Source organism: Acromyrmex echinatior, chromosome 4 (genome assembly GCF_024713525.1).
Source record: "Acromyrmex echinatior isolate Ae372 chromosome 4, ASM2471352v2, whole genome shotgun sequence".
Classification (NCBI taxonomy): domain Eukaryota; kingdom Metazoa; phylum Arthropoda; class Insecta; order Hymenoptera; family Formicidae; genus Acromyrmex; species Acromyrmex echinatior.
The window spans coordinates 6,334,751-6,350,830 of record NC_141855.1 but is presented as its reverse complement, the minus strand read 5'-3'; the positions used below and the strand labels follow the sequence as shown (position 1 = coordinate 6,350,830).

The window sequence follows — 16,080 nt, the reverse complement described above, 5'->3', positions numbered from 1 at the left end:
GTAAATAATTATTATAATTGTAACATCGAATTGTATAAAAATACAATAAATATATAATACAATAAAGAATATTATTTAAAAAGTTATTGCAATTTCGTTAGCGAAATACAATAAAATAATTAGACATAAAAATAAAAAATAAATTAAAGATATACTTACCTGCAAAAATTTCATATAATCACCGAGAGATACTATTAAAGACCGACATTCTTATGGGAGTTCGCTTCCTTGAGAATATTGAAGTGATTAAGAGTTAGAAACTGATAATATTGTATTAATTTTATAATTTATTAGTTTAGTAGACATATTTATGCATTTAGAATTCAATAATACTCGATTTTTTTTTAAATTGTGATTTCAGTGTTATCATCAAAGTTTGATTACCAATAGAAATGATAACTGCAGAGAAAAAAATTGTAATTTTTCTGCAATATATTGGATATTATAGCTTTACAAGTATGCACATTTATTTATGGAACATTTATATAATAAGAAATCCTGAACTTATAATTAATAATGCATAAATCAAATTTATGTTAATAATAGCAAATTTATATCAATTGTCGATAATATCAGCGTTTTTCAATTACCTTCGGGCCCTTTTTATACCATCGAAAATTTGTCCAGGGTTGACGGTCTTTCATATTTCGTCGGTGATATAATATATCATATAATATATATCATCTCCAGCCTTGAAAAATGGACAATGTACCCTAAGAAAAGTGGACGTTGCTATGTAGTTTACATCCACTTTGGAGAGCGCAGTAGTGCGCGACAGCATTTTGCGGTTTACAGGTTTTGGGCCGTCATGTTCTCTCTCAGATTTCTCTCTGCTTACATAATTTCTAAAAATTACCGAATAAACGGGTAAATCAGTATATAAGACAACATTGATTAAGATAGTATGTTTCAAAGTTTTTTATGAAATATTTCAATAAGATTTCTTAAAAAATTCTAAAGTTGTCTTATGCGTCGATTTTAAACATTCTACTTATTGGTAACTAAAAAAATATAATTGCGGAAATTGTAAAATAATTATAGTAGAGAACTTTTCAATTCATACATTTATAGACAATGCGTACATGCCGGCTCTTACGGCTGGTCTGGATCACCCTGTATATTATATTCAGTCTTATTTATTTTATTAATTATTTTATATTATGTTTTTTCTGGTGTTATCAATTCCATCATGCACACTGCGATTTTATCGCCAGTAAATGGCTACATAGTTTCCGAATAGAAAATGGATATTGGCGCTAGTGTACGAACGATTGGTTCTTCTCACAAGAAATGCCGGGTCGCCTGGGATCCAAAATATTCTAAAATTTGAGAATCCGTCTTAGAATTACAATACAGTTATCAGTTTAGTAAGTAAATTGTTGATTTTTGTAAATGAAAGCTAAAACTAGTCCCTAATTTACTGAAACTAATGATAAATAAAAGTATTGCTTGTTCTTAAATAATTAATTCCATGTCGTTTTTATAGTTAGTGATATTACATGCGGTTGCGTCGAGTTTAACCTCAAATTGAAGAGCTGTGTCTGCTGAAGATACAGAGGTAAAATTCGTAAAGAAACGACTTGAATTTTATAAATCTCAGTCGGGAAGAAATGAAGAGTGCAATGACAGTATTCAGAAGGATGCGGACCAACGAGTTCGCAGTGGCGTTTCGCACATGCTATAGGAAATATTATACCACAGAGAATGATACGACGACGACGACGACGATACAGAAGGTGATCCATCCGTATAACCGAATTCATCCGTGGAAATCGGAGATTGAATTTGCGAAGGATTTGCTGAAGAACGTTATTTACAATTCAGGTAGAGAAATTAATGTATATCTAGGATTAATGTAACAGTATTTTCCAGCAAGATTAATATAGCTATTTTCATTATTATAAGACTGATGAATTTTATAGGTCTGTTTCTCATTCCTGTACTAACTGCACTAGAACTTTTATTTTTGCCAAATATTAAATGTATACCTAACACTTTAAGTTCCAAAAGTTTATACTATAGCTATCAGCTATAAAAAAAAACAGATCCTATCATTGCTCCATTTTTTGAAAGTTAATAAAATCCTTGTTTTTTGTAATTTTGTAATTTTAGCATTATCGTGACCGTTAAACAATGTTTATTTGCAATAATCGTTAATATTATAATTAAAAATGTTATTTCAGTTATATTACTTGCATATATTATTTTAATACAAAAATTTTCTTTTATCATTTTGTAAAAGTTAGCGATCTTCTTTTTAATATAATCTTACAGTATTGTGATTATTAAACGATGTTTATTTTTAATGGCCATTCATCTTCTGGAGTTGATGTCAAAATCTGTAATATTAGTTACTGACGCTGAATCACTATGAGATATTTATTAGGTGTTGGAATTAATTCGTAGCGTTTTACAAGTGATGGGAAGTACTTTCATTAATGTATTTTTTAATGTTCATGTGAAATAAATAACATTCTTTCATTAAAAACGCTACGAATTAATTCCAACACCTAATAATTTATGTTGAAAGAGGTACTAATTAATTTCGAAGAACCAAAATGTATGATTATATAAAAAAGAATACAGAATAAGTATATTTTAATACAAATAATCCAAAATTGCAACATGAAGGAAATATTTGTCATTTTGCTGTAAAATTGTAATTAACATGTTAATAGATACAAAAGTTAAGAATTAATGAAATTAAAATATATTTTTTATCGTAACATTACTTTACAGAGAAAGTTGAATTATTTTTATTCGTCAAAAACTTTGTTGTTCAAACAATAACTACCTAGGATGTTGACATATTCAAGACACAAAAACTTGAAATTTTTGAGTAGTATTGTATTTTCCTGTCTTTGCTTATGCATTTTTAGATAATTCAAGATCAGGTATTTCAAATAAGATGTTAATTCTTTTCAAATCTTGGAGGCTGATCAAGTCAAACATTTCTTGAAAAGAATTATTTTTATAATTAGTCTATTCAAAATATTATTTTGATTTACACAAAATAATTCTTGCTTTTCTGAATGAAAAGTATAAATGAAAATCATACTGAAACTCTTCAAATCATGAAAAATTAATAGTCACTTCACAGTATCTGATAATCTGCTAAATTTAAAGGAAATATAGAAGAAAATAGAAGAAAAGATACTAGGGAGAGATATTTTGCAGATCTTGGGGCATGTTTGGATTCCCACCATCAGAACATTGAATAACAATCTAGCAGTAACAAAGAGATTTATAATTAAATCATTCTAATATACACTACCAGTTCTAGAGGAGTTATATTAATATTGAAATTCAAGAAACATTAAACTATAGTCAATCTATTTGCTTAGATTATTTTAAGTATGATAGTTTCCTTTTATCATCAGAGTTAGTTTTTTTGTATTGCATATAGAGGAGTTTCATTATTTATAATAAGAAATTTTGAGTTATATTAAAAAGGATATTAAAAAGAATATTAAAAGAGATTATTATATTATATCGTTGTAAAGTTGTATATAATATTGATTAGAAATAAAATATATTTATATATATATTTTTGTTTTACTTAGCTTTGTTTACTAGCTGATAAAAGTGATACATTTGAATATTAATTTACGAATACTTTTTTGCAGATGGAATAATTGCAATAAACAAACCATATGGCATATCCTTATATCCAAAGTCAAATGCAAACACACATCTACATTTATATCATAAGATTGTAGGAATAGCAGATTATTCTTTACAAGATGTTTTGCCATATCTTGCAAAGGAGTTAAATGTACCAATATTAATACCATCTTTTGGAGCAGAGAAGTATATCATCCTCAATCTCTCCTTTCTTTCTTTTTCTCTAAAAAAAAAAAAACATTTTATTTATTTACTTCTAATTTTACTTTATTTGTAGATATGTGAGCGGCGTATATATTTTTGGAATTAACGAAAAAGTGTGCCAACAATTAGAACTATCAAGAAGACGAATTCAAAATAGATACAGGAAATATTGGGTAATCACAACTAGAGTTCCAAACGAGATCAAAGGAAAACATCGTTTAGCAATGTTTTTAAAAACGTCTGCATCAGGAAATAAAAAGGTATACCTCCATATATATATTTTCGCGAAATAATTAATATTGGGGTAACAATCACATGTGCATTTCAGCCTATTATCTTGACTCAGTGGAGTAACAACGCGGTAAAGAGAAATGAAACCAAAATAATAAATATAGATTATAAAGTCGTAAGCAATTCGATGCATAATTTAAGTTCGCTAATAGAAATTGTGGCGTCCTCAAGAAAATGGCATAATATCAGATTATTTGCTTCCACTATGCTATACAGTCCGATTCTTGGAGATAATATTCATGGATCACGAATCCAAGAAATCATGGGTACATGGTTAAAAATCGATCCATTTGCTGATTCCAGTTGGGATTTACCAAAAATAAATCGACAACTACTAGAGCTATTAAATATAAAACCAAGTCAACAAGAAATTATTCCAGTACACATACATTTGAAAAGTGTACACTTAATTGTAGGCAAAGAAAAAAAAGATCTAGTAATAGAAGCCCCTTTGATGGATCCGTTCGATTGGACTTGCAAGCAGCTTAAGTTTAAAATACCTGATGAAATCAGGAATTCCAGCAATGAAGCTAATGAAGAAGAGTTAGTTTACATGAATGCACATGATGGTAATTAACTCACATAGTACCTCTCGCTAAGTATTTTATTTGTAATAAAAAAGATTTTAATTAAATTGAAAACATTTATTTCTTTGCGTGCATTTTCGTACATTTAATCAATCAGATAACATAATAATCAATGAGATAGTACATGTTTGCCCTTTAAGATTCTTCTTTGGAGAATTTTTCTACCATTTGGTGTCGACAGCCTCGCAAACCAGCCATGTTTTTTTAATCGTTTCCTTTCATTAGGATGAGGAAAGTGATATCTCATTCTGTTTCTCACAAATGTTAAACCCCATGGGTTCCACACGGATGTCGCAGTCACAGTCGACGAAAGTTGGTTTGAAGCTCGTCTGTAAACATGTTAACAAAATTTGATGTTATTATATAATGTACTTATATCTTGTTTTAATACTTCAATGTTGTGTTTGTTTTATATTAATCTTTTGTACCCATGATGATTTTTCAGTTTTTTATTGCACATGATAGGATGTCCATATTCTGAACAACTTATCATATGAATTTTCGTCGCTTTTATAAATGTACAAAAATTATTAAATGATTCTTATGTATTTTAACATCTTTAGAAACTATAAAGTTGTATATTTAAAAAAAGAAGAAAAAATAAAGATTATTATTTAACTAGATTTTCCTAATATTTCAAAGAAAAGAAATATAGAAGAAAATTGATCCAATCATGTACACTAAGGGTTAAGTAATGCAAGTAAGTTTACCATGTTTATATAACTTATATTACTTTTATATTATTTGATATTATAATTTAATTTGTTTCTTATCTACAAAATAATTGGCAAAAAGTATCAGTTGAAATACACTTGACAACGGATGTGTTTAGGATTAATAATATGATATGTATCGACAGGAATTATTATAAAAAGTATTGATTATAGAAATAAAAGTTGATATTTACGGCAAGGACTGAAATATGCCTGAGATCAATTTGCCGAACATTTTTTCGTATCGTAATTCGAATACAATGTAGAATTCAAGATTAAGTTTCAGGTTAAGTTTTACGCAGCTGAGTCAACAATCACGCATGCGCGGCATAGCGGCTCGACGTCTGACCGGCGAAAATCATCGAACATTTCCGAAAATCACCGAAATTCAAAAACCGACAGGATGCTGTTACGTGGCACACTCTGGTAGCGAAAATTGAAGTTTTATGATTTCACCGCTACTACTGTTAGCGGACAAATGACGGACTCATTACAAAATTCGATCTGCATCGTAAAAAAAAAGTAAGTAAAATATATTGTATAATCTGAATCTGTAATACAGTCATCACGTTTTCACTTATAAAAATTGTAACGCGCATATTATCATTAGTGCAATTTCGGTATCTAAACAAGGAATGGAGGGGGGGGGAGCCATTTTTGTGTGAAGAAGATAAATATCAAGGCATCTATAATATTATGGAATAAAGTCGGAATGGATTCCGATCGGAATTATTCCGTTTTCGCCAGAAAACACAATAGAAATCTAGTGAATGATTGAATAATTTCGATCGGAATCCATTCCAATTTTGTTCCATGATAGATGCCTAAGTTAAAATGAACTGTAAATGATATTTTGGAGTTATTAAAGTAAATGTCATTTTGATATTATGACGACTTGTTGTTCGAGTAGATTTCTCACCTCGAATATTGACAATATCTGTTAAAATAAAAAGAAATAAACAAATAGGTAATAAGCAGCAATAGGTAAAATATCTCAATGGTTGTCACTTCCTTAATCGGAAATATAATTGTCGAGATACACGTATATAATTGTCAAATAAAAAATTTTCCAATAAATCTTTTGATATGACATCGAATTTGAATACGTTTCAAGCACGTTAAAATATTTATATGCCTCAATGAGAGAGATGCCTGTCTCTGGATGCCTGTCAAAACTGGCTGGCTTCAATCGGTCTATTAGTGAGGACCCGTGTTCACTGATTGATCTATTCTAGGGTTTACAATACCTCATGGGCTGAGTGAAGGGCGCAGCAGTATTGGAAGTACCAGCTCTTGAGAATGCGACGGGACAACAATATATCTTCGGTTATTCAATACAACATAATACCGATCCTAAAAAGTACAACACACATTCGACAAATTTCTAAGCATACGTTTGAGCAAAGAATCATTGTTGCTATGGGATAAACGGACTTACAAATTATTAGAAAGAAATTACAAATAATATATGAGCCTCGCTTTGAAACCGAATAGATTTTGATTCCACCATACTTATCTTCACTTAATCTTTCCTCTCTAGTAGCAGAGCTCATGATTTATAACTTATTTGATTTTTTTTATTTTTTATTTGTTGAAGCTTTGGACGCGATTTTCTGAAAAATTTACAAGATATCGACGACTTTTTAATGTACTTTTAAATGAGTTTGTTGAATTTTGTAATACTACTGTTTGAATATTTCAATCACGAGAAAAATAGTAGTTTTACAATAAAAATTTTCTTTATTGAAATATCGTTAAAGTATACCATAATTTAATTACTTGATTAAATTTTTAAGGCAAAATGAATGAATATATTCGCGACTGCGACTTTGTTTAGAATTTTGAGTGATGTTTGTGGGTATAAATGTGAAGATAATTTTTTCTAAATAATCTGTTTTTAAATATGAAAGTTTTAATCAAGATTGTAGTACTTAGTTATAAAAACTACTGAATTAATTTATTATTAAGAGTATTTCTTGCGTAAGTATTATATATTCTAGAAATCAAACGGATCTTCAGAGTCATTAATACTTAAATTTATTAACAAGGTACAACAGTTTGTGTGAAGTTCTTTATTAATATCTTCGATATAACATTAATTTTAAGCGACAGACAAAAAACACAAACATTCTTCCTTTACTTTCTGTATTAATTTTTTGAAATACTTGAAGAAAAGTGCTCTACGTTTAATCCACGTATACGAAAAGAATGATTTTGCTGAAGTATTTAATAATATACTAGACACAGGTTTGAAAATAATTTTGTTGAATTATTAAAAGAATTAGAGCACTCAAGCATGATGATAAGGCTGCAAAAAGTTTTGTACATTCCAGCAACCAACTTGAGTGTTTTGCATAATTATTTTGATGATCTATAAAATTATTTTCAGATTTGTCTAATCAAATTTTTAGATACTTCAGCAAAACCGTTCTTTTCGTGTAAAAATGTTGCAACAATACTTCGATCATGCATTAAAACTACTCTCTCAATTTCTCTGTGTTGTATCTTCCGACTTCTTCCCCAGAAGAATTTTTTCTTTTGTCAAATGCGCCCCATGGTGCCGACCTACCCCATGGGAGGATTGATCTTGCCTCCATCTCGACGGTAATTGAACTGCCGTGACCTCGTTGACACGTTGCGTGTAACAGACAAACGAACACGCGTGCATCCATGACGTCACCATCTCATGGTGGTCGTCTAATCTTGGGATCCACATGGGATCTTTACACCGATATGATTTTGATATATTTTGAACGCACGGTTACTACATTACATTACTCGAGATGAGATTTGATATTTGAAACTTGAAGAATCGACATTAAGCTTTCTTGTTATAATTTAAAAAATGAAAAAAGAAAATATGTAATTCGACAGCTGGGAAATATATTCTCTTTATCAGCATGGGAATAGATTTGAATTATATACAAGAGGAACAGTTTTGCTGAAGTACCTAAAAATATAATCTTAAAATATTTATAAATTAAGTCTGATAAAAATTTAATTAATTTAATTAATTAGGTCTGAAAATAATTTTATTGGACTATCGTTGTGTAAAATAATTATGTAGGACACTCAAGTTGATTGCTACAATATTGAACTTTTTTGCAGCATTATTCATTATAATCATCATGCTTGAATTTCTTACTTAATTATTTTAATAATGTAACAAAATTATTTTCAGATCTGTATCTAGCTAAATTTTTAGATATTTCAGCAAAATTGTTCTTTCCATATATATCTTTTTAAACATTATTAAAGAACAAGTCGTTCCAATATTATTAGTTTAACATAAACGCCTTAAGGCTATATAGCTTATCATCTACCTATTGACAAACTTCTTTTCCTCTTTCCTATACAAGTCTCGGGTAATTGCATTAGTACCGTCGTACGATTATCAAGTATCAGTCGATTGTCGAGTAACGTACCATCCCTGTGCTACTCGTAATCTATTTAATGAGCAAGTTAATGCGATATCATCGGGGTTTGGTTACATGGGAAAAACGATGCATATACTTTGCCGTTCGAAGGGCGCGCTTAGACACTGTTAGACTGAACCTATCCCGTGGGTGGATAAATTTTTTATCTGCATCCGATGATGGAATCGCTGCGACCTATTTGCTATGTCACGTGGAACGTGCACGCGGCCGTTCCTCGAACGCGCGTACACGCATCACCGAATATATTATCACGTATGTCTTGTTACGACATCGATTAAACATAACGCGGTGTAGAATCAATGGTGCTTAAAACAAAACTGACAAACTCTTTTCTTGCAATTTTTTAAATTAATACGATGATAACACTTTCATTTCGGATCATACGCAATTTTTAAAATCTGTGTTTGTGTACGGAGAGAATTTTGTTTTAAAATTTATCTCGAAAATGGTACACTGAGAAAAAATATCCTAAATTTCAATAAATGTTCATTTGAATAGTACCAGCTAAATATTTATTAAATATAAAAATATATTTATTTAGTATAAAAAACGTTAATTTGATTTAACAATCACTTCTTTTTATTAAATAAATATTTATTTGTTGTAAGTAAATGTTTAGTTGAGAGTATTTAAATAAATATTTATTTAAACTTAGATTATTTTTTTCTCAGTGTAGTTGTGATACAATATAATATTAAAAAAATTTTTATCAAACACTTCAACAAAATTAATTAAACTTATTTTATACTGTATTGTAGTATATTAATGATTGAGAGAGATTTACATTAAAATTCTTGAAAATACAATGTTGTCTCATGACTATCAAATTTTCAAGGTAAACTCTAAGAAAAAAGAGTGAGATTTCCGTGAAATTTCTATTATTTTTACTCATTAAAATATTTACTATTATAATAATTTCTTGATAATTAATTGATAATTGATTAAAAGTAATTTAATATTTTATAAAGGTGTAGGTTTTTTATACTAATTTGTTATTTTTTTTAACTGACAATAGAATAGATAAATTGAGAAATATTTCTTAAGTACTCATTACAATTAGTAATTGAATTGCTAGTTAGTATATGTTTTTATTAAAATATTGACCGTTTCCAACTATGCGATAGAGCTGTACAGAAAATATATTAAAGTAAAGGTATCTTTCTTTTTTAATTATTTTTTTGTATTATTTGAGCACATAGAACCCCGAGAAAAAAACACGCTGTTATTAACGTGGTACAAAGAGTGCAGCTAGATCTCTTTTAGTTCTTTATTAGAATTTATTTGGAATAGGGTAATTAATTTGGAATATGTAATTCTCTTATATGAAATAATATATTTTTATATACAGAGGACATGGAAAATAGCAGTATAAATTTTTACATAATTAATTCATTTATAATTTAATTAATTCATTTATAATAAGTCTCAAATTTAATAATTTTTTATCATTTTTTCGCACGTGTGTGTGTCTCACAATCTAAATTTAATTTTTTCTTGGTACTCTTCAAAAAATAATATCATTGATAGATTAACAAACATTCATTATCCAATTTAATACCGAAATGTAGTAATTAACTATTTATTTTGAAACTTAATTTTTTTCTTGCTACTTTTAAAAAAATAATTTCGTCAAGATAGAGGAAACATTATTTTTAGAAAAATCCAATGTAATACTAAAATATAGTAATTAATTACTTATTTTGAATATTAATAGCATTGTTTAGAGTTTTTAACTGTTAATACTCAAAATAAATAATTGTAAACTTACTTTCTAGTAGATATTAAGTTTTTATAAGATAATCGACAAAAACGACAAGCATGGAGAAAAGTCCTAAGTACTCGATTGGGCACCCGGTATATTTTCAACTGTCAGTTGACAAGATACAGGATGCGCCTTTTCCGTTGCAAGAGTTCGGAACCGGCACTCCCATCCTATAGAATTGCGCTCAATCGTCCATCGATTCAACATGAGTGTGTCATAGCGCCGACAGACTTATTATCAATTGATTTGCATAACTTTTTCTTATTATACAGCGTACAATCTTCTGTATTGCGCGCTAAATATTAAAATATAATATTTAGTTGAGCATTTGTATATTCGATATTATAATATTATATTTCGGGAAATATTGTTTTTCCGGATTTTAATAATTTGATCATGAAAGATATTACGAGGATTTCCTTGTATATTTATATTTAGCTAGTATAAATATTTATTCAGTCAGATCTCTTGCAAGTCGTTGCTTTTTCTCAACTGCAAATTGGTCGAATCTAGAAATGACCAGGATGCAGCTCTTGACCGTGACACGTGCGTCTCTCAGCGACGATTTACTTGTCAAATAATTCTTCGTATGACCGCGGGGCTCACGATTACCGCCAGAGCACACGCAGTAACTTATGTGCATGCTTACGTTACGTCGTCGATATTTCATTGTGCTCGTAGTCGAGTGATAAAAATGTGCGGTACTGAAAAATATTGCGATGCTGCGAGCATGGCTGCTTTGTGGTTCGACCACAAGTTCGAGAGAAGATTTTAAAATACAGGAAAACGAAATAGTATTTACGCGATATCAGTTTTCTTTTCTTACTTACATGCAAAAAAATGATACTGCATTAACCATATAGCCGATAGTAGTCTACATAAAGATCAACTTCTTATAGCAATTTTTCAGATTATTAACATCAAATAATATATCCTTATTAAATGTTTATTAGCATCTAGTAAAAAATTATTGAATTGCTTGATAAAATTACCATATCTTAAGAAACTATAATAAATGTACAGAAGATATTTGAAAAATTAGTCTTATGATCGCCGCACGGCATCCATAATGCATCCAGTGCATTTTACAAATTCATTTCACGCCGAATACGTCAATCGACTGCACATATGCATCTCTTTAAATAGAGAGAGACAAAAAGTAGTTCATATAGAATATTAATTTTGAAGATTAAAAAAAGATATATTACAAAAAATATTTTTTTGATAGTTTTAATAAATTAATTATATCTTTAATTTACAAGATTAATATTTTATATTTAAACTATAAAACATTATTTTTTTTAGATATTATAATTTATATACAAATTTTTTTTTTATAATTTCTTTGATTGTATTAACTTTAATGTTAAATCGATCTAGATTGTGTGAATTATTTCGCACAGTCGGTTATTTTTATCATATAAGATAAGGATTAAATTGAAAAGAAGAAACAAATGTTACACATCTTAAGGCTGGAGCACAGATGACTTTTGTATAACGCATAATGCATAAAACATAAGAGAATCAATCAAATGGAATCCTTCATTTCATAAAAGGAAAGATTCTGATTGATTGATTCTCTTATGCTTTATGCATTATGCGTTATGCAAAGATGTGTGCTCCGGTCTTTAGACTCTTACAACTAAATTGTTATTTCCCTCAATAATTTAAAAAAATTTCTTTAAAATCTTTTTATTTATCAGTATATTTCAAACTGTGTATACAAACACGACAATTTATATATTACGTTCTTTTGAAAAGAAAAGTTTATAAAATTTAAGTCATTTACGCATAAAGTTTTACCCACGCTTTCCCATTTGTTGTAATTTATTATTCACACATATGTATGAGATTTTTATTAATACTCACTACAATACTGTCATTACAAAGAGTAATTTGGCACTCTGTTTATGGTTTAACTATACAATTCTTTATTCAACTGCGCCATGAATCGATCGACCTTTCGTGCCTCGCTCTATTTTTCCACAGAGCCTTACAGACGTTTTAATGCCGCGGTTTATATACGATGCAACATCCGCCCCCTTCAGACATAGTATACTGATCTCATTGTGTCGACGGTGTCGCATTGTCAGCGTGAAAAGCTCTTTATGCGGAAGTATATCTTGAAAAGTTCCAGGTACGCATCAGCCGAGCACGTTTCTTCGAGTTCTACCATGCGGACGCAAAGTATTCGCTTCGGACTTGCCCTTTGTCGTCGGAGAATCACCAAGCCCCCGGGAAACACGTCGGGGAAATTCGGCCGCGGAAATCTGACTCTGAACGGGCAGCTCACGTCGTAGGAATTGTCGTCTTTCGTTAGCGGGTAAGTTCTCAAACGCGCCACGTCCGCGCTTTGTGACGAACGGAGCGGAGTATTTTATGAAAAATCGACGAGTCTCGACAGATGATGAATGACGGGAATTAGATATGTTAGTTTTGGCGACATTTCCTTCCCTCCTTTCTTTCTTTTTTTCTTTCCTTTCGACAGACGTGTATGTGAAAAAGGAAATAGAGATGACATGTGCATTGTCTTTGACTATAACAATTTTCATGTAATTAACAAAATTAAAGATTGATTTACATGTGATAGATATAAAAATTAGCAATGAATTCTAATAATACTTTTTTAAAATAATATTTGACAGAATGGTACTTTAAAAGTCTTCTATACTTTTTAATTTTTAACATACCTCTTTGTTAATAATTATGCTTTAAATTACCAATTACAAAATGGAAAGAACGAACTACAGCAATGTTCGTTTATTAAAAAAAAAATGAAATGAATAAATTTAATTAACTAGAGCCAAAATCGAGCAATAATAAGAATATTAAATTAATATTCTAGTTTATTTCATTGGCATACGAAGATTTTAACTCTATTATAGTTCATCACCAGTTTATCTATAATGTGTTCATAATTTGCATTTTTATATTTATTATTACTTTGAATATTTATTACTTTGAATATTTTTAATTATGGTTTTATGATTATATATATGGTTTATAGATTGATTATGATTAACAGAAATAATAGACGGTTGAAGAAAATCAAGTAGAAACTTGTTCCGTTACTTTGAATCAATTTTCTATTTAATAAATTAAACTGGAATATTAATCCAATATTCTTGTTGTCGTTCTAGTTAATTAGATTTACGGAAAAAACAGTTTCGCTGAAGTATCTGAAAATTTAGCTAGATTTGAAAATAATTTTGTTAAATTATCAAATTAGTATATAGAACGCTCAAACTGATTATTAGAATGTCAAAACTTTACAGCACATCACATTTGAGTTTCTTACATAATTATTTTGATGGTCCGACAAAATTATCTTCAGATCTGAATGTGCCTCTGAATGTCTGAATTTTTAGATACTTCAGTAAAATTCATGAATTGATTAAAGGTTGAAATACCGTACAAAACACGCCGTGCATCCGTGTAGTTTGCAATTTAGCTGTATTAGTATAATAGAAACGTACGATGTAACCTAGGAAGTGCCGCTATAGTATTAACGATACTTGCAGGGATTTGCTCTGTCAATTCGCCGAACTTAACCGCACCGTCTTATTATACATGCGCGGAATGTACCGCGGTTTCGTGCGTTTCAATCAGCGCACTTTGATCCATTCGTCGAGTAGTTTCATGCTATCAGAAGCAGGAAGGTAGCAAGTATCTCTTAGTAATCATTCGTAGTTGCAGTCGGCATAAGCGTGCGCATTCGATGCGGCAATTACGGCGCTTTCGAGCTGAAGGGCGCACTCGGCGTGTCTAATTATGTAAATTGCGATCGAGTCAAATTAATTAACTACGCCGACTAATTGAAGGCACCCGCTGCTTGATCGATCGATCGTAGAGTCGGCGAGTTCCGAGAGGTATTGACGATGAGGAGCGGTCGAGCGAGCTGAGTTGCCCTTTATCTCCTCGCGATCGATTGCCTTTACAATCTCGATCTCGTTTGCCATAGACAGTGGCGTGATTCAGTTAATACGTACGTTGCACAAAGGTGGTTTGATGACCATCCCGGTGAGATTATTGCAGTGGGTTCTAAGATCAATCGATTTATGCATGTCAAACGCATCTGTCGCTGTGTCGTTATCGCGCGAGGATAAGAAATTATTATATGAATTTTGTCATATAGCACTTATATAAAGGTAAAAATTTGTAAATCGTTCTTTTGGAAAAACTATAAAGTTAAATTTGTGCCATGAATTATATCATGTAAACAGTATTTAACACAACAGGTGCGTTCGAGAAAGTACTATTAGCACTATTTGTGTCATTCTATCTTCATTGTTTATTAGACGTAAAACAAGGATAGAATGATATAAATAGCGCTAATAGCGTCTCCTCAAATGCAAATCTTATGCTGTATGCTTTATTTTTTTGTCGCTAAAGAGCTCAAATATTAAAGTCGAAACATACAAGTAAAATGTAAGATTTTAAATAGGCACATAATTGTCTTGACTGAGTAAATGTAACTTATTTAAAAAATTTTAATCTGCACACTTTTTATTGCGCCTGATTCTCGTAGTCTCACTTTGTTTTAATTTGTTATATTACATAAGATATAGTGATAGAATGTGATTTATATTAAGTAGGCATGAACATTTGTAATTCACGTAACAAGTATAAAATGTGAGAGTATAAAATATTATTATCTTGTGTCTTTTAAAGAGTGTATACGTTTGTGTGTGTCTATTATAATCACAAAAATCATTATTTAACTTTTCGGAGCTGATGTCAAAAAATCTGTAACACAATTACTAACGCTGGGTTTGTAAAATTCATGTTAATTAAAAAATACTAATTAATTTCAAGAAATCAAAATGACGTATAAAAAAGAATTAATACTAACAATAAATATATTTTAATATAATTTAATAGTCCAAATTTGCAGAGATGTACCCTAAAGAAAATTGAATCGTTTGTCACCTTTAATAAAGGGATTTGTAATTGAGTGAATCCAAGCTAGATCCAACTTTAAAGATTTGTTTAAAAAACAGGTTTTCACTGGGAATAAAACACTATACTGCAGTACTTGAACTTTCAGTAGATTAGTAATTTCACTAGAATGTTTCCTTTTGTCTGTTTGTGTGTGTGTTGTGTGTGTCTTCCATCTCTCGATGCTTTTTTCGACACATGATGAAAGAGAGTACGTGCAGGCGAAAAATGAAACAATTTTGACCCCCGGCGAAACGATTTCTCGAGTCTCCCTCGAATCAGCCCGCGTAATTGCATGCACGCGGCCGTCTCGTGTAAGCCGATGCACCGCGTGGGCGATACAGCCCCACGATGCACCGGAACGTCGGACGGATCCGTTACTGGGCGGAGACAGGAGGAGTAGGAAAACATATTTTCGATTTTCCAATAAATCTCAATTTGAGCGTATGCGCGCGCATAACCGCGCATTTCATTTGCCAAAGCAATTTCATAATGACGCTTGAAAACGATGATTGCCCGGCTCT

At 30.4% G+C, this 16,080-nt stretch overlaps 3 protein-coding genes across 6 annotated transcripts in view; 2 read left to right on the top strand and 1 right to left on the bottom strand.

Moving 5' to 3' along the window:
* Positions 1 to 687: 687 nt before the first annotated feature.
* On the top strand, positions 688 to 5,329 carry LOC105151920 (pseudouridylate synthase RPUSD4, mitochondrial). Its single transcript, XM_011065903.2, has 6 exons — positions 688 to 1,367; positions 1,487 to 1,824; positions 3,627 to 3,810; positions 3,902 to 4,088; positions 4,157 to 4,688; positions 4,932 to 5,329. The coding sequence occupies exons 2-6, from the start codon at positions 1,611 to 1,613 to the stop codon at positions 4,934 to 4,936; spliced, it is 1,122 nt and encodes a 373-aa protein (XP_011064205.2). The 5' UTR covers positions 688 to 1,367; positions 1,487 to 1,610; the 3' UTR covers positions 4,937 to 5,329.
* mRpL34 (mitochondrial ribosomal protein L34) lies at positions 4,743 to 5,755 on the bottom strand. Its single transcript, XM_011065902.2, has 2 exons — positions 5,614 to 5,755; positions 4,743 to 5,035 (listed from the first exon to the last, which is right to left on the bottom strand). Exons 1-2 carry the CDS (start codon positions 5,652 to 5,654, stop codon positions 4,816 to 4,818), a joined length of 261 nt encoding a protein of 86 aa, XP_011064204.2. The 5' UTR covers positions 5,655 to 5,755; the 3' UTR covers positions 4,743 to 4,815.
* A 17-nt stretch (positions 5,756 to 5,772) lies between these two features.
* Positions 5,773 to 16,080, top strand: part of LOC105151929 (thrombospondin type-1 domain-containing protein 4) — a 93,563-nt gene continuing 83,255 nt past the window's right edge. For 2 of the 4 annotated variants that reach the window (XR_015544726.1, XM_087405093.1), the window contains exons 1-3: positions 5,773 to 5,941; positions 6,655 to 6,779; positions 12,750 to 12,941. The gene's annotated coding sequence lies outside the window, so the exon portion shown is untranslated. The remainder of the gene's footprint in view (positions 5,942 to 6,654; positions 6,780 to 12,749; positions 12,942 to 16,080) is intronic. The other 2 variants (XM_087405095.1, XM_087405094.1) reach the window with 2 other exon arrangements.

Bases quoted from the DNA above. Each gene is read 5' to 3' on its own strand.
- LOC105151920 (XM_011065903.2), top strand. From the start codon at position 1,611: ATGAAGAGTGCAATGACAGTATTCAGAAGGATGCGGACCAACGAGTTC. The intron at 1,825-3,626 runs GTAGAGAAATTA...ACTTTTTTGCAG, and splicing joins GAACGTTATTTACAATTCAG to ATGGAATAATTGCAATAAAC. The intron at 3,811-3,901 runs GTATATCATCCT...CTTTATTTGTAG, and splicing joins CCATCTTTTGGAGCAGAGAA to ATATGTGAGCGGCGTATATA.
- mRpL34 (XM_011065902.2), bottom strand. From the start codon at position 5,654: ATGTTCGGCAAATTGATCTCAGGCATATTTCAGTCCTTGCC. The intron at 5,036-5,613 runs GTAAATATCAAC...ACATGTTTACAG, and splicing joins GGCATATTTCAGTCCTTGCC to ACGAGCTTCAAACCAACTTT.